Source organism: Phaenicophaeus curvirostris, chromosome 27, assembly GCF_032191515.1.
Source record: "Phaenicophaeus curvirostris isolate KB17595 chromosome 27, BPBGC_Pcur_1.0, whole genome shotgun sequence".
NCBI lineage: Eukaryota > Metazoa > Chordata > Aves > Cuculiformes > Cuculidae > Phaenicophaeus > Phaenicophaeus curvirostris.
In genome coordinates, this window is record NC_091418.1 from 4,921,568 (window position 1) to 4,943,476 (window position 21,909).

Genomic DNA, 21,909 nt, shown 5'->3' on the forward strand with positions numbered 1-21,909 from the left:
TTGGACTGAGAAAATAAGGGAACAATGTAGTTGAAATTCCTCCAACATTGTGTTGGAAAATCGACCAGGAAATGCCATTTAGAAATTGAGCTGCATCTCTTTAAGCTTGGACTCCAAGCACCTGTTAGTGAATCTTTGTGCTCAAACCTAAGCTGCAACGCGGGTATTGGATCTCAAAATTGTGCTGCAGTGGGATGCATGGTAGCTGGTGTTGTATCTGCATGTAGTTTGCCTACAAAACCTTCCTGAAGAAGCCTGGTCTCCAGGTTGTGTGTTGCAGACCTGCTTTTTCCCTTCTGGGTGCATTCACTGATTTGTAAAACATCATGGAAAACCACAGCATTTCCATAATTATCTCTTTTATCTTCCTTTCAACATTTTCCATCCTCATTAATAATCTTGTTATTCTTTATTTTTTTTCGTGCCAAATGCTATTAGCAGTCTACTCACCAGCAGTGAGGTGAGCAAGGTAAGAGGCAATTCCTTGGCACAGAGCTTGAATGAGTTCCCGTATGGCCACAAGCATTGGAGTCTCCTTCTTGAGATAATGAAGTGATTCTGTCTAGGTGGAAGCTGCTGAGGACCAGGTCCCTAAGTATCATGGAAAGAAACAACCCCCAAGAAGAGCATTTAATGAAACCAAGAATGACATTTGGAATCTGTACACCCACCTTTGATAACAGAGAGGGCAAGGCACAATTCACGTGCAAGGCACCTTTTGAGAGACTGAACTTGGGGAGTGGCGCAGCCCTGCCGAGAAACTTTCCTTTGGTTCTTGGAGCCTTTTCTCCCCTTTGGGGTAGAGAACGAGCACTTTTCCGAAGCAATCAATTAGCTTTCTCACTGCTTCCATTCGCTGTCCTACCTTATGTCCTTGAGGTGGTGCAGGAAACTGTTTCTCAAGCAGAAACTCCTTCTCCATTTAGATATATTAGATAGCTGCAAAAATATTTGCCATTTTTGTCCATCAATTGAAAGCAGTACGCCTCAGCTGGGAACTAAATTTATCAAGCAAAAGAAGAACGACTTGGATCAATGCAGTTTTGCCAATAAGAAACAAGTCTGTCTGTTCCAGTGCCATAGAATCCTGGAGTCCTGGAACTGATGAATTCTTCAAAGGTGTTTTGAGCTGCTGCACAAGTTGTTGAGATGGTTGAGAATGCAGTGATTGCTGGGAGAGAGGTGTGGTGAGTGAGCTGGACGAGGTAGAGTTTTGTAGCTTCTGCAGAGTCATTTGTGAGACAGGTCATCAGGCGTTGTCATGAAGAAGAGTTGGTCCTTTTGGTTTGATAATATTGAGCATAATTGTCAGAGTTGTTGGTGCATTTTGTTGATTTCCTGGCAACACTTCTCAGGTGTGATGGTTTCAGCAGGACTCAAGAAGTCATAGTGGGTGATTTCAGCTGCCAAAGACCAAAGAGTGACCAATAGGCTTCTTTTGATGCAGCTCCAGTTTGTGGAAATGTTTTGGTGCTTCTCCTCAAGCCAGGCATCAGTTATCATATAGAATCCATTTTTCATCGCATGTCACAATGCGATCAATAACTACATCATTTTGTACAACATAATTACTTTTTTTTCCAGCAGCCACTTGCAGGCAATGTGTTACTTACTGTATTTCACTGGACTTTGTAGTCACATCCTTCATGCTAGCATTTCTTTCTCTCCACACGATTCTTTTCACAGTGTGTGCTAATCTCAACACACTTTGCTTATTTCCCACCAGGCAACTCTCTTTTTCCCTTGATGAATCAAGCTCTGGAAGATTTATTTAGTATTAAAAAAAAATGAATACATCTGTATGTACTTGGAGTGAAATTCTTTGTGATGGTAGTTGAGCCAAGATCAGATACCTGACAGAATTTGCAGTGGCGCTTTGTGCCTACATGGCAAAGGTTTCACCCAGATATTTTATCCACAGCTGATATCATCTTTTAAGTCAACAGAGGTGTTAATCTTGCAATGTTAAACACGCTAAGTGAGTGCCTGGCAATCAGGGCGTTGGTTCTAACTGACAAACAACAGAAGTTCTTTTGTGAACTTTCTTTTCTGAGCTTGTTGCCTTGGGATCTGCTTTCCTTGCTTCAGGCATGTTTCTGCATCTTCACAGAGCCTCTTCACAAACATGGTACCTGATGATGGACTAAATGGCCATCAAACTCCACCAGGGGAGGTTTAGGCTGAACATTAGGAAAAAAATTTTCACAGAAAGGGTCATTGAGCACTGGCAGAGGCTGCCCAGGGAGGGGGTTGAGTCACCTTCCCTGGAGGGGTTTAAGGGACGGGTGGATGAGGCGCTGAGGAACATGGGTTAGTGATTGATGGGAATGGTTGGACTCAATGATCCAATGAGTCTTTTCCAACCTGGTGATCCTATGGTCCTATGATTCTAGAAAGGGGTCATAACTGGAAAGAACAATAGCTGAGTAAGGGAGGAGCAGTAGCAACAGGCATCTATGACAACTGTCACTCAGAACTTGAGTTTTCGTATTTCTCTGAATTGAATAAAGCTGTATAGCGCTGTGGCATAAGAGCTGATTTGCCTTGTTTGCTGTGGAAAACCTGACAAACATCTAGGTTTTTCATTTGGCTGGTACTAATGTCTGAGTCCTTTTGCCCAGCAACACTGTCCATTGCTCTTTAACAAATTCTTAGCAAAAGCAACAACCTGAGGAAAGAGGAGGACAAGCAGCAGGACGGGTTTCAAGGGAACCACCAGACAGCATGGGAACAGACTTTGGAGAGAAGTGCAGACCTCTGGGCTACAAATGAGTCAGGCACCTGGCTGCCCCGAGGGTGAAAACATCAAGAGTGCAAATGCACCAGCTCCATCCCCTCTTGTGTGGATAAGACAGAGACATGGACCAACATCACCTCCTGGCTCCTGCTGCTGAGGCCTGGGCAGAGCTGAACAGAGTGGAGATCCCTTGGGAGTCCAAGTTTCTCTAGGGCTAGACAGGAATGGAACGAGGTGTTTGGTGGTGGCTGTTCTGGGTTTCCCCACCTAGGAGAGCTGGGAGAATGAGGGTCAGCCTCTCCCTCTCTCTGTCCCTCACTCTCACAGAAAAATGTCCAGCAGTAGGACTATTACGAAGGCCGTAGCTCACAGTGGGTCCTGTTGGAATGCATTGAAAGGAGAGCAGAGAAATGGTCAGAGAGATGGAACACTTCTGCTAGGAGGAAACACTGCGAGAGTTGGGGTTGTTCACCCTGCAAGAGATAAGGCTCTGAGGAGGCATTATTGTGGCGCCTATATTTAAAGGGTGCCTACAAGAATGATGTGAAAAAATACATTTTTCAAGGGATGTGGCAAGAGGACAGGGGGTAATGGTTTTAAACTGAAAGAGGAGGGATATAGACTAGATTTAAGGAAGGGATTCTTTACACTGGAACAGGTTGCCCAGAGCAGTGGTGGAAGCCCCGTTCCTGGAAGCATTCAAAGCCAGGTTGTACAGGTTTCTGAGTAATGTGATCAGGTTGACAATTTCCTGCTTATAGAAGGGGGTTGGACCAGATGGCCTTTAAAGGTCCCTTCAACCCAAACCATCCTGTGAATTTATGAAAAGGTCTCCATTGTGTGTACAATGTAATGAACACACTCTGCCCCTTGCCCACCTCATTGGGAGAGCCCGGGGTGAAGATCAGCCTTCGAAATGAGCTTTCAAAGGGTTCAAAATGGGCAGGAGATTTTTAATCCAAATGGGTTTCTGGATCTGTTCATAGTCAATCAAGGGTATGGAAATGAGACAGCAGCCAGAGTTAATCCATGCTAAAGGTCTTTATTTGAAAGAAATGGTCACTGATTGATCTGTTTCACCATTTGAATCATGAAAACCAAAACCCTCAAAAGCAGAAATACCGAGGAAGAACAGCATTGGGGTTGGCTTTGTGCAGTAGCTATGGAGCATCAGTACTTCATTCAATCAGTTTCAAAATGTTTCTTCATGATCTACTCATGCTGACGGCAGTATTGAACATCCAAAAGTTGCAGGATATCAACTATAGTGCATGATGATTTACTGAATTGATTTTGGCGTCCTTGAGGAAAAAGAAAAGAAAAACATGGCATGAGGAAAGAGCTAAGGTGGTGTTAAGTGCCCTGGGCATTCCTTGGCAGCCCTTAATATCAGGCACATTGCACTCACATGTGTGATCAAATGGAGCCCCCCTGGAACCAAAGCAGAGCACGCAGTGAGGAGGTGCAGATGCTGCCAGGGCAGAACGCAACATCCTCTGCCTGATCTCTAGAGCAGCTTTCTCGTAACAGGGTTGGCAGACAATCTGCCTGCAGTAAGGCTCAGAGTTCTTTGCTGCTGCTCCAGGATTGACTCCTCTGCGTAACACCTAGTCCCTTTCTAGATACTGAAAGAGCACAGAGGGGCACTACGACGCTTTGTGCTGGTCGTATATATTGCTGTGCGTCACAGGGCTGTGCCAGTGCTAGAGAGCAGCCCCTGCGAGGGTTTGACAGTGTCAGAGAATGCTGTGAAGTGCAGGTCATCAAACTCCCAGGCAATGCGATCGTTCCCCCTCTGGCAGTCCTACAGGGAATGAGGCAACTTGACTTAGTGTAGCAAAACCCGAGTGTTTGGTGGGATTCCTTGGGACCTGATCATCAGTCTCTGAAGGGAAGGGCAGCAGTTCTTGGGATGACCCTTTTCCTGTACCCTGGCAGTGCAGGTGAGGGCACCTGCAAAACTCTGGGTCAAAACTTGAGCCACCTTGAACTTGACTATTTTGTGTAGGAAGGGGTTGGATCAGATCAGTTCTGGAGGTTGTGACTCAACACACTTCCAATCCTGACCTGCAGAGATATTGAACTCTCTCTGCAGCTCCTGAGGTTCTTGATTTGTTTACTTCTCTAGCTGAACAGCAGCACTTTTGTGTTATTCCTCAAGGGGAAAAAATGCCTCGTTAGTCATAGACAGAATCCATTTTCCTGTACTTACCATTAACTTTACGTGTCACGAAGGTGGGGAGTCCTCTGCACAGATCAACAACATCTTGTCCATAAGAACTGAGGTCATGGACGCGTCTCTCGATGACAAATGTGACCTTTTTTGCAGGATGTCTTTGACTTTCCAGGTCCTAAACATCAAATAACATCATTCAGCAAGATCAGTGCCCTGATCCATTTAATGCAATGCACATCACTATTTCTGGAAGTTTCACCCAAAGCATGTTTAGGCTCAAGAGACCTGGAAGCTCAATGAAACAGCTGCACAGGAAGAGAGTGGGGCAGCCACTGTTTAAACACAGACCTCCTCTGAAGTCACTCACTACCGTCTTGACCCAGAGGTGCTCTGGCTGTAACCGGGAGGCATGGCTGAAGCCAAGTCCTTCTGCATTCTAAACCAGAAGCAAAGAGGGTGGTGGCACCCTTGGCAGACACTTGCACCTCTTTGTTGTTTTTTGAGAAACCACAGCCAGGAGGAATTCCCAAGACACGTTCCTGTTAAGAACAATCCTACCACTTGTGAAAGCCTCATCCTCTCAAAAACCAGAAAGCTCAGTTAACAAACAGTTCAATGAACGCCAGGCTGAGGGCACACTTAGCAGGGAGGGTTGGGAGTGACATCAGCTTTCAAAATGATGGTGGAATTTCATCAAAGGGGCCTAGTGGCTGCAAAAGGCCAATGCATTGAATGCTAAGCAAATTTTCACAGTATCTGTGCTGATTCTGGGAGCTGAACTCAGGCTAATATCTTATGAAAAAGTTTTGACAATGTGAAAACTTATTTAAACCTCATTACTGGATTATTTGCTCTTCCTCCACTACAGCAACCTAAGGAGATGATTTTTGTAGTCTGCTGATAATGTGAGATAATGAAGAGCCTCATGCCAAAAAGCTGAAATCTCTAGGCGTGAAACAGTATTCAAAAGCAATCAATTTAAGTAATCTTTCACAACATTATAAAAAGAATCTAAAGTCTTCTATCACATTAAAAAAGCATGAAACCTCTCCACCTCAGCATCTGACACTGGGAATTGTGACTTTCTAGTGCCTTCAGATTGTGTTAATGTCAATTGTCATTGACTTTGATGCAACTTCATCATAAATGGTGAGATCTGAATAGCTTTGAAAGTAACTGTTGCTTTAAAAGCTTTTGAAAATAGCAGTCTCTGAGATCAGTTTACTATTGTAGAACCATAGAATCATAGAACAGTTTTGGTAGGAAGGGACCTCAAAACTCATCCAGTTCCACTCCTGCCGTGGGCTGGGACACCTCCCACTGGATCAGGGGCTCCAAGCCCCATCCAACCTGGCCTTGAACCCTCCAGGGATGGGGCAGCCACCACTGCTCTGGGCAACCTGGGCCAGGGCCTCCCCACCCTCACAGGAAAGCATTTCTCCCTAAGATCTCATCTCAATCTCCCCTCTTTCAACTGAAAACCATTCCCCCTTATCCTGCAGTCCCTGATCAAGAGCCCCTCCTCAGCTTTCCTGCAGCCCCTTTCTGTATTGGAGCTGCTTTCAGGTCTCCCTGGAGTCTTCTCCAGGCTGAACAACCCCACCTCTCTCTGCCTGTGCTCGTACAGGAGGTTCTCCAGCCCTCGGTCATCTCCGTGGCCTCCTCTGGACTCGCTTCAACAGCTCCATATCCTTCCTGTGCTGAGGGCTCCAGAATTACACACAGGGCTCCAGGAGGGTCTCACTAGAGTGGAGCAGGACAGAATCCCCTCCCTTGCCCTGCTTGTCCCAGTGATTTGGGTGAGGACCAGGACACAACTGGATTTCTGACCTCTGAGGCATCTTGTGGCTCATGTTGAGCTTCTCATCCACCAGCACCCAAGTCCTTCACCTTAGGGCTGCTCTTAATCCATTCTCCACCCACCCTGGGTCTCAGTTGCCCCCATTCAGATGCAGGACCTTGCATTTGGACTACTTTGCATTACTGTACAGCTTTGCAAGTAAAGAACGCCTTTCCATCTTACCATGCCCTCTTGAATCAGTCTGACGATCTCATCGAAGTCAGGCATCTCTATTCTGTTCACTTTGGAAACGTAGCAGACTCTCTCTGGCAGCACTTTGCTGGCAACCACACCCTGTGAAATGAAATTACTGGCAAGTAGGAATTGAGCTCTTCAAGTGGTAAGATTAGAATAAAGCCTCTAGAAAAGAGTAATAAATGCAGATAGTTTTCCACCCAAAACCTGGGACTTGAAATGTTAAGAATATAGAAACTAGTCCCGCATTTTGGCCACATTTAGAGGAGCTGCTCTCCTTGTTCATTATCTGAGAAACATGCTCCTTGCCACTTACCGTATTGAAGTTCGCAACGGTTTCCCATAAGCCATGGGTGCTCTCTTGCTCAATTGTTGCCACACGTCGTTGCACATGGATGCTCAGAGTTTGGAAGCCACCATCAACATTGATTTGCCTTGTTAGCATCCGATTGTTTTGGTTCACCACATTTATATATTGGTTATTTCCACTTGAATTCTCATTTCCTACGTTCAAAATCTAGGGAACAAAATGAAACATCGGATTTAGACCTTCATGTCAGACATCTTTCTCCCCAAAGCTCTCAAAAATCTCTGCTCTGACAGAATAAATACTAGCCCATAGAGAGCCACTGGTGACCATTTTCCAAGTGACACAGAAGAAAGGCTGTGGCAATCTGGAGTAGCCCTAAGAAATGGGTTTATAGACTCAATAAATAATTTCTGTATCTTACAGATCTCAGCTGGCGGGGCTGGAGGTTTAAGTATGAAAGAAATGAGATTCCTTTCCTACAAAGCAATGGGGAAAGAAACAAGGAAAATGGAAGGAGCAGAGACTATGGAAAGACTTGATCCTTCTACTCACGTTAGCAGCAAGGGCTGGAGTCAGCAGGAGTCCAAGGAGGACGGTAGTCACAATCTGAAATGGAAATCAGAAAGAAAAGTATAACTGCAGGTCTGTCTGACAAACCTGGTCGCAAGAATCCTGGTGCCTTTCCCCCAGTCTGTTGTTTAACTGCACTCCTGGGAGACACTTTTGTTTTCAGACTGGAATGACAGTGGTCACCAGCAGTGAACCATCCTCGCTTTACCCTGGAAGAATGCAAGCGAGGCACATGGCAGGTTGAGTTTTGAAGGAGCTGAATCTGAAGCTGCTTCTGAGACCTGCACAGTTGTGTCCAGGTATTTTAGAAGAGCAGGGAGAAGGAATTCAATTCCTCCTGCTTAGGCATTCCAAGAAAGTGGCTGATCCATCACTGCATTGCTCCAGTTTGGCAAAGGCATTGACAACAATGAGCATGGATTGGGCTTCCTGTAGGCTGAATAAATGCAGTTAAACGTTGAAAGAGATCCTGACCTCTTGGTCTGATCAGGTGAACAGGGTGAGAGTTGTTCATTCGGGAGGAGAGGCATCTCCCCAAGGAGTATCTCTTTGCTCTAAGTGGATGTAGGCACTTCTGAGAGAGAAAAACAATGAGTTTGGATCAGAGTTTTAGTTTACAAGGAATAAAGAAGGCTGCATACTCACAGTGAATTTCATCATGACTGCAGAGCTGATGCTGGTGCAGGCAGAATGAGCGATGTTTACAGTCCAACTTATATGTGTGATCAGATTTAGGGCTGGAACAGTTCAGTGTTGAGATAAAATTATTTTGTGATTTGTATCCCTGTCTGCATGTAACTGAAAATTAATTTTTCTTCTAAGTGCTTCATAAACATGAGGATTTTTGACATACCAGACTCAGATAACTCTCAGATAAGAAGCCGTTGGCAGTGAAAAATCAAATATGTTCGATAGTAACTTTCTGCCATTTACTAATCACACAGAAAAGTCACATCAAACTGTGGCCAGAGATAGCCTAGGGTGTAAAACAAGGCCTCACAGTAGACAAAATAAACAAGGGCCTTTGTGCTTTCTAAAACAAGCCATGTGTGCCCAGGTAATCACAGGGCCCCTAAAATCCATGGCCCAAATCCCACGTGGCCGCTGAGAATCATGTTACACTAGATGGACAGTTTACGCTGAAATACCACAAGTCTCTGCAAGTTGAGGTTCTGCTGCTTATTTGAGATGGCAACAATGATTTTTCCCCCTTGCCCCTGATTATTTTCTGTGGGGATGGCAATCCTTATGGAAAAAAGCAATCACTCAGGGAGGGAGGGATTGGAACCCTTGGGGTTGTGTCAAGTTGCTCAGTTGCATTTAGTGTGAGGCCTGAGTCTGTGGTGGGGGACGGCTGTCAGGATTCCAACACGCCTTTTCAGCTGGAATCCAACACATGATGAAAGAGAAACGGGTTTCAGATAGAAAAGGCACTTCTATCCAGTGCTTCCAATGCAACAACTCAGTAAATCTGGTCTCACTGTCACCGAGCTGAGGGCACAAACCCCAGGGACACTTCTGGTTCCTGCCGTGGTGCCCAGTGATGGGAACGTCCTTGGTTCTCGACAACCAGCAGTGCTCGCAGCGTCTGTGTGACACCGGGCTGGGGTCGTGCTCCAAGGGCAGCACCCACTGCCCACTGCTTCTGGGTTTTGAGCACACGTTGCCGGCTCTTGTCAAGCTTATAATCAATCAGCACCCCACGTCCTTCTCTACAGGCTCGTTCTCAATCACATCATCCCTCATCCTGTATTGAAATTGGGGATTGCCCCAACCCAGGTGTAGGACCTTGCACTTGGCCCTGTTGAACCTCATGAGGTTCTCCCAGCCCCATTTTTCCAGCCTGCCCAGGTCCCTCTGGATGACATCCCATCCTTCCAGTGCGGCAAGTGCCCCGCTGAGCTTGGTGTCATCTGCAAACCTGCTGGGGATGCCCTTGACCTCACTGTCCATATCATTGATGAAGATATTAAACAGCACCGGTCTCAGTACAGACCCCTGAGGGACACCACTTTTCACAGATCTCCATCTAGACTTCGAGCTATGACCGCTTCTTTCTGCATACGACTATCAAACCAGGTTCTTATCCACCGAACTGTCCACCCATCTAATCCATATCTCGCCAGTTTAGAGATAGAGATGTTATGGGGGACAGTGCCAAAGGCTTTACAGACATTGCAAGAGGACAAGTGGTAACAGATTTAAACTGAAAGAGGGGGGGTTCAGACTAGATTTAAAGAAGAGATTCTTTATGGTGAGGGTGTCAAAACAGTGGCACAAGTTGCCAAGAGCAGTGGTGGGAGCCCCGTTCCTGGAAGCATTCAAGGTCAGGTTGAACAGGGCTCTGAGCAACATAATCAGGTTGATGTTTTCCTGCTTATGGAAGGGGATTGGACCAGATGGCCTTTAGAGGTCCCTTCAACCCAAACCATTCCGTGATTCTATGAAATGCTCTCCATTCTGTGTGCCTTATCTGAGCTGAACACACCCTGGCGCCTGCCCACCTCACTGAGTTACAAACAGGCTTGGAAAAGGCTTTCTAAGGGCTCAAAATGGAAGAAGACATGCAACCCAAATAGGTTTCTGGATCTGTTCGTAGTCAATCAAGGATACAAAAATGAAAAAGCAGACAAAGTGAAACCATGCTAAAGGTCTTTATTTGAAAGAAATGGTCACTGATTGATCTGTTTCACCATCTGAATCATCAAGAATGAAACCCTTGAAAGAGGAGATGCTGGAGAAGAACAGCATTGGGGTTGTGTTGTGCAGCAGCTGTGGAGCATCCATACTAGGTTTAGTTGGATTTAAGGATTTCATCGCTGTCCCAACCATACTGATTGCAGTACTGAAGGCCCAGAAGTTCCAGGAGATCAACTATAGCGCAATTTTCTTGTAAGAATTCATTCTGGGGTCCTTGAGGAACAAGAAAAGAAAAACATGGCATGAGGAAAGAGCTAAGGTGGTGCTAAGTGCCCTGGGCATTCCTTGGCAGCCCTTAATACCAGGCACATTGCACTCACATGTCTGATCAAATGGAGCCCCCCTGGAACCAAAGCAGAGCATGCAGTGAGGAGGTGCAGATGCTGCCAGGGCAGAACGCAACATCCTCTGCCTGATCTCTAGAGCAGCTTTCTCGTAACAGGGTTGGCAGACAATCTGCCTGCAGTAAGGCTCAGAGTTCTTTACTGCTGCTCCAGGATTGACTCCTCTGCGTAACACCTAGTCCCTTCCTAGATACTGAAAAAGCACAGAGGGGCACTACGACGCTTTGTGCTGGTCGTATATATTGCTGTGCGTCACAGGGCTGTGCCAGTGCTAGAGAGCAGCCCCTGCGAGGGTTTGACAGTGTCAGAGAATGCTGTGAAGTGCAGGTCATCAAACTCCCAGGCAATGCGATCGTTCCCCCTCTGGCAGTCCTACAGGGAACGAGGCAACTTGACTTAGTGTAGCAAAACCCGAGTGTTTGGTGGGATTCCTCGGGACCTGGTCATCAGTCTGTGAACTGAAGGGCAACAGTTCTTGGGATGACCCTTTTCCTGTACCCTGGCAGTGCAGGTGAGGGCACCTGCAAAACTCTGGGTCAAAACTTGAGACACCTTGAAGTTGACTATTACATGCAGGAAGGGGTTGGATCAGATCAGTTTGGAGGTTGTGACTCAACACTCTTCCAATCCTGACCTGCAGAGATATTGAACTCTCCCTGCAGTTCCTGAGGTTCTTGATTTGTGTCCCTCTCTAGATGAACAGCAGCACTTGTGTGTTATTCCCCAAGGGAAAAAATAAATCTGGTTAGTCATAGAATCCATTTTCCTGTACTCACGATCAACTAGATGAGCTGTGTAGGTGGGGAGTCCTCTGCACAGAGCAACAACGTCTTGTCCATAAGACCTGAGGTCACGGACACGTCTCCCGACGGTGAATGTGAACTTCCTTGGATATTGTCTTTGACCTTGTGGGCCCTAAATGTCAAATAACATCACTCAGTAAGATCAGTGCCCTCATCCATTTAATGCAATGCACGTTCCCATTTCTGGAACGATGGCTCGGTGCTTGGTGTTTCACCTAAACCATGATAGTGCAGTCTTTTCATGCATCATGTGACAAGGGGACCATTAGCAATTCTGGGGGCTGAACTCAGGCTAACATGGTGCTGAGTTCTTCTGAAAACTAGTTTGGAAAGCTTGAAATGTAAATAATCCACAACATTATACAGAATATCTGTGTCACCTACAAGTTTGAAAAAACATGTAGCCCCCCACTACAGCACCTGAAACTGGCCATTCTGACTTTTCAGTGATTTCAGATTGCGTTCATGTCAAACATCATTGACTTTGACACAAATTCATCATCAATAGTGCCATCTGAATGGCTTTGAAAGTAACTGTTCATTTAAAAGCTATTGAAAACAGCACAGTCTCTGACATCTTTGCATTATTGCACAACTTTGCAAGGAGCAACTTGTTTTTCATCTCACCTTGCCCTCATCAAGCACACCAGGAAGTTCATCAAAGCGCGGCAGCTCCATTCTGTTCATCTTGGAAATGTAGCAGACTCTCTGTGGCAGCATTTTGGCTGCAACCACACCCTGTGAAATAAAATCATTGGCATGTAGGAATACAGCTGCTTAAAAATCAAGTCCTGTATTCCGGTCAGATTTGGAGGAGCCACTCACCGAGTTGTAGTTCACAATGGCTTTCCATGACCCCTGGGCATTCTCTTGCTCGACAGTTGCAATACGCTGTTGCCTGTTGAGGGTCAAAGTTTGGTATCCTCCAGCAACGCTGACTTGCTTTGTCACGGTTTGACTCTTCTGGGCAAATTCGTTGATGACTTGCTGATTCCCATCAGAGTGCTGATTACCTTCCGTATTCTGATTCTAGAAACAAAAATGAATCAACACTTTGAGACTGTCAGTTGTCTCCCCAAAATGTTAGAAAATCACAGCTCTAGGAGAAATAATCTTGGCCCACAGGAAGAACTGCTGGTGACCATTTTCAAAGTGACACAGAAGAAAGGCATTCTGGAGTAGCACTAAGAAATGGTTTTATAGACTCAACAAAAAATTTCAGTATCTTACAATCGTCTTTTGGTAGGGCTGGAGTTTTATATGAGAAAAAAAGCTTGAGATTCCTTTCCTCCAAAGGGATGGGGAGAAGCAAGGAACATGCAAGAAGAGGGGACAATGGAAAGAGCAACGACTTATGAATAACTTTGTCATTCTACTCACAGTATCAGCAAGGGCTGGAGTCAGCAGGAGCCCAAGGAGGGCGGTAGTCACAATCTGCAATGGAAATAAGAAAAGAGGAATTGTAGGTTTGTCTGACAAACCTGGTCACGAGAATCCTGGTGCCCTTTCCCCAATCTGGTGTTTTAGTGCACTCCTGGGAGACACTTTTGCTTTCAGACTGGAATGACAGTGGTCACCAGCAGTGAACCATCCTCCCTTTAACCTGGGAGAATGCAAGCAAGGCACATGGCAGGTTGGGTTTTGAAAGAGCTGAATCTAAAGCTGCTTCTGAGACCTGCACAGTCGTGTCCAGGTATTTTAGAAGAGCAAGGAGAAGGACTTCAATTCCTCCTGCTTAGGGACTCCAAGAAAGTGGTTGATCCATCACTGCATTGCTCCAGTTTGGCAAAGGCATTGACAACAATGAGCATGGATTGGGCTTCCTGTAGGCTGAATAAATGCAGTTAAACCTTGAAAGAGATCCTGACCTCTTGGTCTGATCAGGTGAACAGGGTGACAGTTGCTCATTCGGGAGGAAAGGCATCTCCCCAGGGAGGATCTCTTTGCTCTAAGCAGACGTAGGCTCTTCAGAGAGAGAAAGGCAATGGGTTTGGATCAGAGTTTTAGTTTACAAGGAATAAAGAAGCCAGCATACTCACAGTGAATTTCATCATGACTGCAGAGCTGGTGCAGGCAGAATGAGCGATGTGAACCGTCCACCTTATATACGTGTTCAGATTTAGGGCTGGAACAGTTCAGTGTTGGGATAAAATTATTTTGTGATTTGTATCCCTGTCTGCGTGTAACTGAAAATTAATTTTTCCTTTAAGTGCTTCATAAACATGAGGATTTTTGACCTGTCAGACTCTGGTAATTCTCAGATAAGAACCCGTTGGCAGTGAAAGATCAAATATGCTTGACAGGAACTTTCTGCCATTTATTAATCACACAGAAAAGTCACGTCAAACTACGGCAACTCTAAAAATTCTTTGGCAGATAAAAATCCAAGAATTTCTGTTGTAACTTTTTCCTACATACTAATGGGTAGAAATATCATGTCAAACTATGGCCGCAGATAGCCTAGGGGGTAAATAAAGGCCTCAAGAGTAGACAAAATTGAGAAGGGCTTTTGTACCTTTCAAAATGCTCTGTGTGTGCCCAGGTAACCATAGAGGCCCCCAGAATAAGTGAAAGTCACTTCTATCCAGTGCTTCCAGTGCAACATCTCAGTAAATCTGGTCTCGCTGTCACCACCCCGAGGGTACAAGCCACAGGGACACTTTTGGTTCCTGCCATGGTGCCAGTGATGGGAACGTCCTTGGTTCTCAACAGCCAGCAGCGCTCGCAGGGTCTGTGTGACACAGGGCTGGGGTCGTGCTCCAAGGGCAGTGCCCAATGCCCATCGCTAAGGTGCGGGAGCTGCAGGACTGTGGCTGGTGAGGAGCAGCCCTGAGGTGGCCTCAGCCATGTGATGGGCCACTCATTAATCTTAACTTAGAGTCATGAAACACTTGGCTTCCAGAAGTTGGATCCTGAAAGAACAGGAAACACTGATTAGATTTGGACTGAGAAAATAAGGGAACAATGTAGTTGAAATTCCTCCAACGTTGTGTTGGAAATCTACCAGGAAATGCCATTTAGAAATTGAGCTGCATCTCTCTAAGCTTGGACTCCAAGCACCAGTCAGTGAATCTTTGTGGTCAAACCTAAGCTGCAACGCGGGTATTGAATTTCAAAATCGTGCTGTGACAGGACACGGGGTAGCTGGTGTTGTATCTGCGTGCAGTTGCCTACAAAACCTAGACTTGTGTCCACAGCTGGAGCTCAAACCCTTCCTGAAGAAGGCTGGTCTCCAGGTTGTGTGTTTCAGAGTGACAGACATGCTTTTTCCCTTCTGGTTGCATTCACTGATTTAGAGATCATCATGGAAAACCACACCATTTCCATAATTATCTTCAACTTCCCTTCAACCTTTTCCATCCTCATGAATAATCTTGATAGTCTTTATTTTTTTCTTGCCAAACTCTATTAACAGCCTACTCACCAGCAGTGAGGTGAGCAAGGTAAGAGGGAATTCCTTGGCACAGAGCTTGAATGAATTCCCGTATCTCCAGTTTATACCCATTGCCCCTCGTTGTATCACCACAAGCCTTTGTGAACAGTCCCTCCCCAGCTTCTTTGTAGCCCTTTCAAATACTGGAAGGTTGCTTTAAGATCTCCTCCGACCCCTTTCTTCTCCAAGCTGAACAAGCCCAGCTCTCTCAGCCTGGCCTAGTACAGAAGGTGCTCCAGACCTTGGATAATCTTTGTAACCCTCCTCCAGACCTGTTCCAACAGCTCCACCTCCTTCTTATGTTGAGGATTCCAGAACTGGGCACAATACTCTAGATGAGGTCTCACGAGAGAGTAATAGGCAGAACCAACTCCCTCAATCTGCTGGCCATGCTTCTTTTGATGCAGCCCAGGTCACAGTTGGCCTTCTGGGCTGTGAATGCACATTGCCAGCTCATGTCAAGCTAATTATCAATCAGCACCCCAAGTCCTTCTCTGCAGGGCTACTTTCCATCACATCATCCCCCATCCTGTATTGAAATTGGGGGATTGCCTCGACCCAGGACTAGGACCTTGCACTTGGCCCTGTTGAACCTCATAAGGCTCTCCTAGTCCCACTTCTCCAAGCTGTCCAGGTCCCTCTGGATGACATCCTGTCCTTCCAGTGCGGCAAGTGCCCCACTCAGCTTGGTGTCATCTGCAAGCTTGGTGTCATCTGCAATCTTGCTGAGGGTGCCCTCGACCTCACTGTCAATATCATTGATGAAGATATTAAACAGCACTGGTCCCAGTACTGAAGCCCTTCTTGTTGGTCTTCACTTCTCTTGCCAAGTTACCCCATCACAGGAAGCCACTAGGTTGATCAGACAGGATTTGCCCCTGGTGAAGCCGTGCTGGCTGCCATCCATCACCTCCATGTCGTAGCTTCTAGGGGGATCTGTTCCATGATCTTCCCAGGCACAGAGGTGAGTCTGACAGTTCAGTAGTTCTCAGGGTCACCCTTTCTACCCTTTTTAAAAATGGGCACAACGTTACCCTTCTTCCAGTCACCAGGGACTTCTCCTGAGTGCCATGACTTTTCAAATATGGTGGAGAATGCTCAGCAACCACATTGGCCAATTCCCTCAGGACTCTAGGATCCATTTCATCACATCCCATAGATTTTATATGTTCAGGTTCCTGAGGTGGCCACGAACCTGATCCTCCTCTACAGTGGGAGGGGGTTTACACTGCATGTCACCATCTTGTTGTTCAATGACCCAGGAGGGGTGAGGAGACTGATTGTTGGTGAAGACTGAGGCAAAAATGTAGCTAAGTTTCTTAGCTTTCTCCTCATCTACTGATACAAGGTCACCATTTGCAACCATCACTATGGGTAGGTTCTCTTTAACCTTCCTCTTCTGACTGATGTACCTGTTGAAGTCCTTCTTGTTGGTCTTCACTTCTCTTGCCATGTTCAGCTCCAGCTGCACCTTGGCCCTCCTGACCTCATCCCTACACAACCAGACAGTGTCCCTGCACACTTCCCAGGTTCCCTCACCGTGCTTGCTCTGCCTTTGCAGCTCCCTCTCACTCTTCAGTTTGAACAGCAGGTCTCAACTCAGCCATGCTGGTCTCTTCCCTGCCTCATTTCCTGCATCTGGGGGCTGAGCGCTCTTGCGATGTGTGGAAAACACTCTTAAATATTTGCCAGCCCTGTTCTGCTCCCTTGTCCCCAAGGGCCATATCCCAGGGGGTCCTACCAAAAAACTCCTTGAAGAGCTGGCAGTCTGCTTTCTGAAATTAAGGGTCCTGACTATACCCCTCGCCTGTCCCATATTCCCCTGGACCTTCAACTCCAGCAGTGCATGATCACTGCAGCCCAGGCTGCAATCCTAATGTCACTGATGAGTTCACTTGTATTAGTGACCATCAGGTCCCGTATTGCATCCCCTTGGGTGGGTGTCTCTATTAGCTGAACTAAAACATTATCTTCAATGCACTCCAGGAGTCTCCTAGATTGCCTACAGGTTACTGTGCTACTTTTCCAGCATATGTCAGGATGGTTGAAGTCCCCAAGTAGGATGAGAGCCTGTGAGCATGAAGCCTCCTGTAGCTGGAGGAAGAAGGCTTCATCAGTTGCTCTCCTTGATCGGGTGGCCAGTAGTTCACACCAACCACAAGGTGCCCGTTGGTTCTTCTGTCTTTTATACTGACCCAAATGCAGTGGGTGATGGCAGATCAGAAGACCAACTATTTCCTTGGCTGCAACAAAACCAGCTTGGCCAGCAGGGCAAAGGAAGGGATTCTGCCGCTCTACTCCACTCTGGTGTAACCCCACCTGGGCTCCTGCACCCAGCTCCGACATCCTCAGCACAGGAAAGACATGGACCTGTTGGAGTCAGTCCAGAGGAGGCCACAGAAATGGTCAGAGGGGTGGACTCCTCTACTCATGTCTGCTAGGAGGACAGGTTGATGGAGCTGGGGTTGTTCAGGCTGCAGAGGACAAGAATCCGGGGAGACACTATCGTGGTCTTTCAATCCTTAAAGAGGGCCTACAAGAATGATGGAGGCAAACGTTTAATCAAGGAATGATGCAAGAAGACAAGTGGTAACAGATTTAAACTGAAAGAGGGGGGATTCAGACTAGATTTAAGGAAGAGATTCTTTATGGTGAGGGTGTCAAAACAGTGGCACAAGTTGCCAAGAGCAGTGGTGGGAGCCCCATTCCTGGAAGCATTCAAGGTCAGGTTGAACAGGGCTCTGAACAACATAATCAGGTTGATGTTTTCCTGCTTATGGAAGGGGATTGGACCAGATGGCCCTTAGAGGTCCCTTCAACCCAAACCATTCCATGATTCTATGAAATGCTCTCCATTCTGTGTGCCTTATCTGTGCTGAGCATACTCTGTCCCCTGCTCATCTCATTGGGTTACGGGCAGGACTTGAAATGAGCTTTCTAAGGGCTGAAAATGGACAGAAGAGAGGCAATTCAAATAGGTTTCTGGATGTGTTCATAGACAATTGTGGGTATGGAAATGAAAAAGCAGCCAGAGACAATCCGTGCTAAAGGTCTTTATTTGAATGAATTGTTCACTGATTGAACTGTTTCACTACCTGAATCATCAAGAACAAAAGCATTGGACTTGTGTTGTGCAGCAGCTATGGAGCATCCATACTAGGTTTAGTATCCATACCGATTGCAGTACTGAAGGCCCAGAAGTTCCAGGATATCAACTATAGTGCAACGTTCTTGTAAGAATTCATTCTGGGGTCCTTGAGGAACAAGAAAAGAAAAACATGCATGAGGAAAGAGCTAAGGTGGTGTTAAGTGCCCTGGGCATTCCTTGGCAGCCCTTAATATCAGGCACATTGCACTCACATGTCTGATCAAATGGAGCCCCCCTGGAACCAAAGCAGAGCACGCAGTGAGGAGGTGCAGATGCTGCCAGGGCAGAACGCAACATCCTCTGCCTGATCTCTAGAGCAGCTTTCTCGTAACAGGGTTGGCAGACAATCTGCCTGCAGTAAGGCTCAGAGTTCTTTGCTGCTGCTCCAGGATTGACTCCTCTGCGTAACACCTAGTCCCTTTCTAGATACTGAAAAAGCACAGAGGGGCACTACGACGCTTTGTGCTGGTCGTATATATTGCTGTGCGACACACGGCTGTGCCAGTGCTAGAGAGCAGCCCCTGCGAGGGTTTGACAGTGTCAGAGAATGCTGTGAAGTGCAGGTCATGAAACTCCCAGGCAATGCGATCGTTCCCCCTCTGGCAGTCCTACAGGGAACGAGGCAACTTGACTTAGTGTAGCAAAACCCAAGTGTTTGGTGGGATTCCTCGGGACCTGATCATCAGTCTCTGAAGGGAAGGGCAGCAGTTCTTGGGATGACCCTTTTCCTGTACCCTGGCAGTGCAGGTGAGGGCACCTGCAAAACTCTGGGTCAAAACTTGAGCCACCTTGAACTTGACTATTACGTGTAGGAAGGGGTTGGACCAGATCAGTTCTGGAGGTTGTGACTCAACACTCTTCCAATCCTGACCTGCAGAGATATTGAACTCTCCCTGCAGCTCCTGAGGTTCTTGATTTGTGTCCCGCTCTAGCTGAACAGTATAGAATCATAAAATCATAGCATCACCAGGTTGGAAGAGACCCACCGGATCAAGCACAACCATTCCTATCAAACACTAAACCATGCCCCTAAAAAATCTGGTTAGTCATAGAATCCGTTTTCCTGTACTCACGATCAACTAGATGAACCGTGTAGCTGGGGAGTCCTCTGCACAGAGCAAAGACATCTTTTCCATAAGACCTGAGGTCACGAATGCGTCTGTTGACGATGAATGTGAACTTCCTTGGAGATTGTCTTTGACCTTGTGGGCCCTAAACAGCAAATAACATCACTCAGTAAGATCAGTGCCCTCATCCATTTAATCCAATGCACGTTCCTATTTCTGGAATGATGGCTCGGTGCTTGGTGTTTCACCTAAACCGTGTTTAGTGCAGTCTTTTCATGCATCACATGACCAGGGGACCATTAGCAGTCCTGGGGGCTGAACTCAGGCTAACATGGTGCTGAGTTCTTCTGAAAACTAGATTGGAAAGCTTGAAATCTAAATAACCACGACATTATAGAGAATATCTATGTCACCTACAAGTTTGAAAAAACATGTAGACTCCCACTACAGCACCTGAAACTGGCCATTCTGACTTTTCAGTGGTTTCAGATTGCGTTAATGTCAAACATCACTGACTTTGACACAAATTCATCATCAATGGTGCCAACTGAATGGCTTTGAAAGTAACTGTTCATTTAAAAGCTATTGAAAACAGCACAGTCTCTGATATCTCTGCATTACTGCACAACTTTGCAAGGAGCAACTTCTTTTTCATCTCACCTTGCCCTCATCAACCACGCCGGGAAGTTCATCAAAGTTAGGCAGCTGCATTCTGTTCATCTTGGAAATGTAGCAGACTCTCTGTGGCAGCACTTTGGCTGCAACCACACCCTGTGAAATAAAATCATTGGCATGTAGGAATTCAGCTGCTTAAGAATCAAGTCCTATATTTTGGTCAGCTTTAGAAGACCTGCTGTCTTCATTCATTTTCTGAGAAAGAATCCTTCGTGCCACTCACCGAGTTGTAGTTCACAATGGCTTTCCATGACCCCTGGGCATTCTCTTGCTGGATAGTCGCAATGCGGTGTTGCCTGTTGAGGGTCAGAGTTTGGTATCCTCCAGCAACGCTGACTTGCTTTGTCACGGTTTGACTCTTCTGGGCAAATTCGTTGATGACTTGGTCATTTCCATTCGAGTGCTGATTACCTTCAGTATCCAAATTCTAGAAACCAAAATGAATCAACACATTTAGACTGTCAGTTGTCTCCCCAAAGCAAAAATCACTACTCTAAGAGAACAAATTCTGTCTCAGAGGAAGCACTGCTGGTCACCACGGCATTTTCAAAGTGACACAGAAGAAAGGCATTCTGGAGTAGCACTAAGAAATGGTTTTATAGACTCAACAAAAAATTTCAGTATCTTACAATCGTCTTCTGGTGGGGCTGGAGCTTTATGCGTGAAAAAATGTTTGAGATTCTTTTCCTCCAAAGGGATGGGAAGAGAAACAAGGAAAATGCAAGAACTGGGAATGATGGAAAGAGCAATGACTTATGAATAACTTTGTCATTCTACTCACAGTATCAGCAAGGGCTGGAGTCAGGAGGAGCCCAAGGAGGGCGGTAGTCACAATCTGAAATGGAAATCAGAAAGAAAACAGGAATTGTAGGTCTGTCTGACAAACCTGGTCACGAGAATCCTGGTGCCCTTTCCCCAATCTGGTGTTTTAGTGCACTCCTGGGAGACACTTTTGCTTTCAGACTGGAATGACAGTGGTCACCAGCAGTGAACCATCCTCGCTTTACCCTGGAAGAATGCAAGCGAGGCACATGGCAGGTTGGGTTTTGAAGGAGCTGAATCTGAAGCTGCTTCTGAGACCTGCACAGTTGTGTCCAGGTGTTTTAGAAGAGCAGGGAGAAGGACTTAAATTCCTCCTGCTTAGGGACTCCAAGAAAGTGGTTGATCCATCACTGCGTTGCTCCAGTTTGGCAAAGACATTGACAACAATGAGCATGGATTGGGCTTCCTGTAGGCTGAATAAATGCAGTTAAACCTTGAAAGAGATCCTGACCTCTTGGTCTGATCAGGTGAACAGGGTGAGAGTTGCTCACTCAGGAGGAGAGGCATCTCCCCAAGGAGTATCTCTTTGCTCTAAGTGGATGTAGGCACTTCTGAGATAGAAAGGTAAAGGATTTGAATCAGAGCTTTAGTTTACAAGAAATAAGGAAGGCTGCATACTCACAGTGAATTTCATCTTGACCGCAGAGCTGATGCTGGTGCAGGCAGAATGAGCGATGTGAACCGTCCACCTTATATACATGTTCAGATTTAGTGCTGGAACAGTTCAGTGTTGAAATAAAATTATTTCGTGATCTGTATGCCTGTCAGCATGTCACTGAAAATTAATTTTTCCTTTAAGTGCTTCATTAACACGGAGATTTTTCACCTGCCGGACTCTGGTTACTCTCAGATAAGAATCCGTTGGCAGTGAAATATCAAATATGCTTTACAGTAACTTTCTGCCATTTACTAATCACACAGAAAAGTCACATCAAACTACAGCAACTCTAAAAATCCTTTGGCAGGGAAAAATCCAATACATTTTATTGTAACTTTTTCCCATGTACTAGTGAGCAGAAGTATCTCGTCAGACTATGGCCAGAGAGAGCCTAAGGGGTAAATCAAGGCCCCAAGAGTTGACAAAATAAA

The 21,909-nt window shown here is 46.1% G+C and overlaps 1 protein-coding gene across 1 annotated transcript in view; it reads right to left on the bottom strand.

The window, feature by feature from the left end:
* Window positions 1–21,909, bottom strand: part of LOC138731463 (gastrokine-1-like) — a 46,933-nt gene that overhangs the window by 4,327 nt on the left and 20,697 nt on the right. Inside the window, exons 3-6 of the mRNA XM_069877405.1 lie at window positions 7,265–7,465; window positions 6,937–7,047; window positions 4,950–5,088; window positions 3,057–3,115 (exon numbers count right to left, since the gene is read on the bottom strand). Coding sequence (XP_069733506.1) covers window positions 3,057–3,115; window positions 4,950–5,088; window positions 6,937–7,047; window positions 7,265–7,465 — 510 coding nt within the window. The remainder of the gene's footprint in view (window positions 1–3,056; window positions 3,116–4,949; window positions 5,089–6,936; window positions 7,048–7,264; window positions 7,466–21,909) is intronic.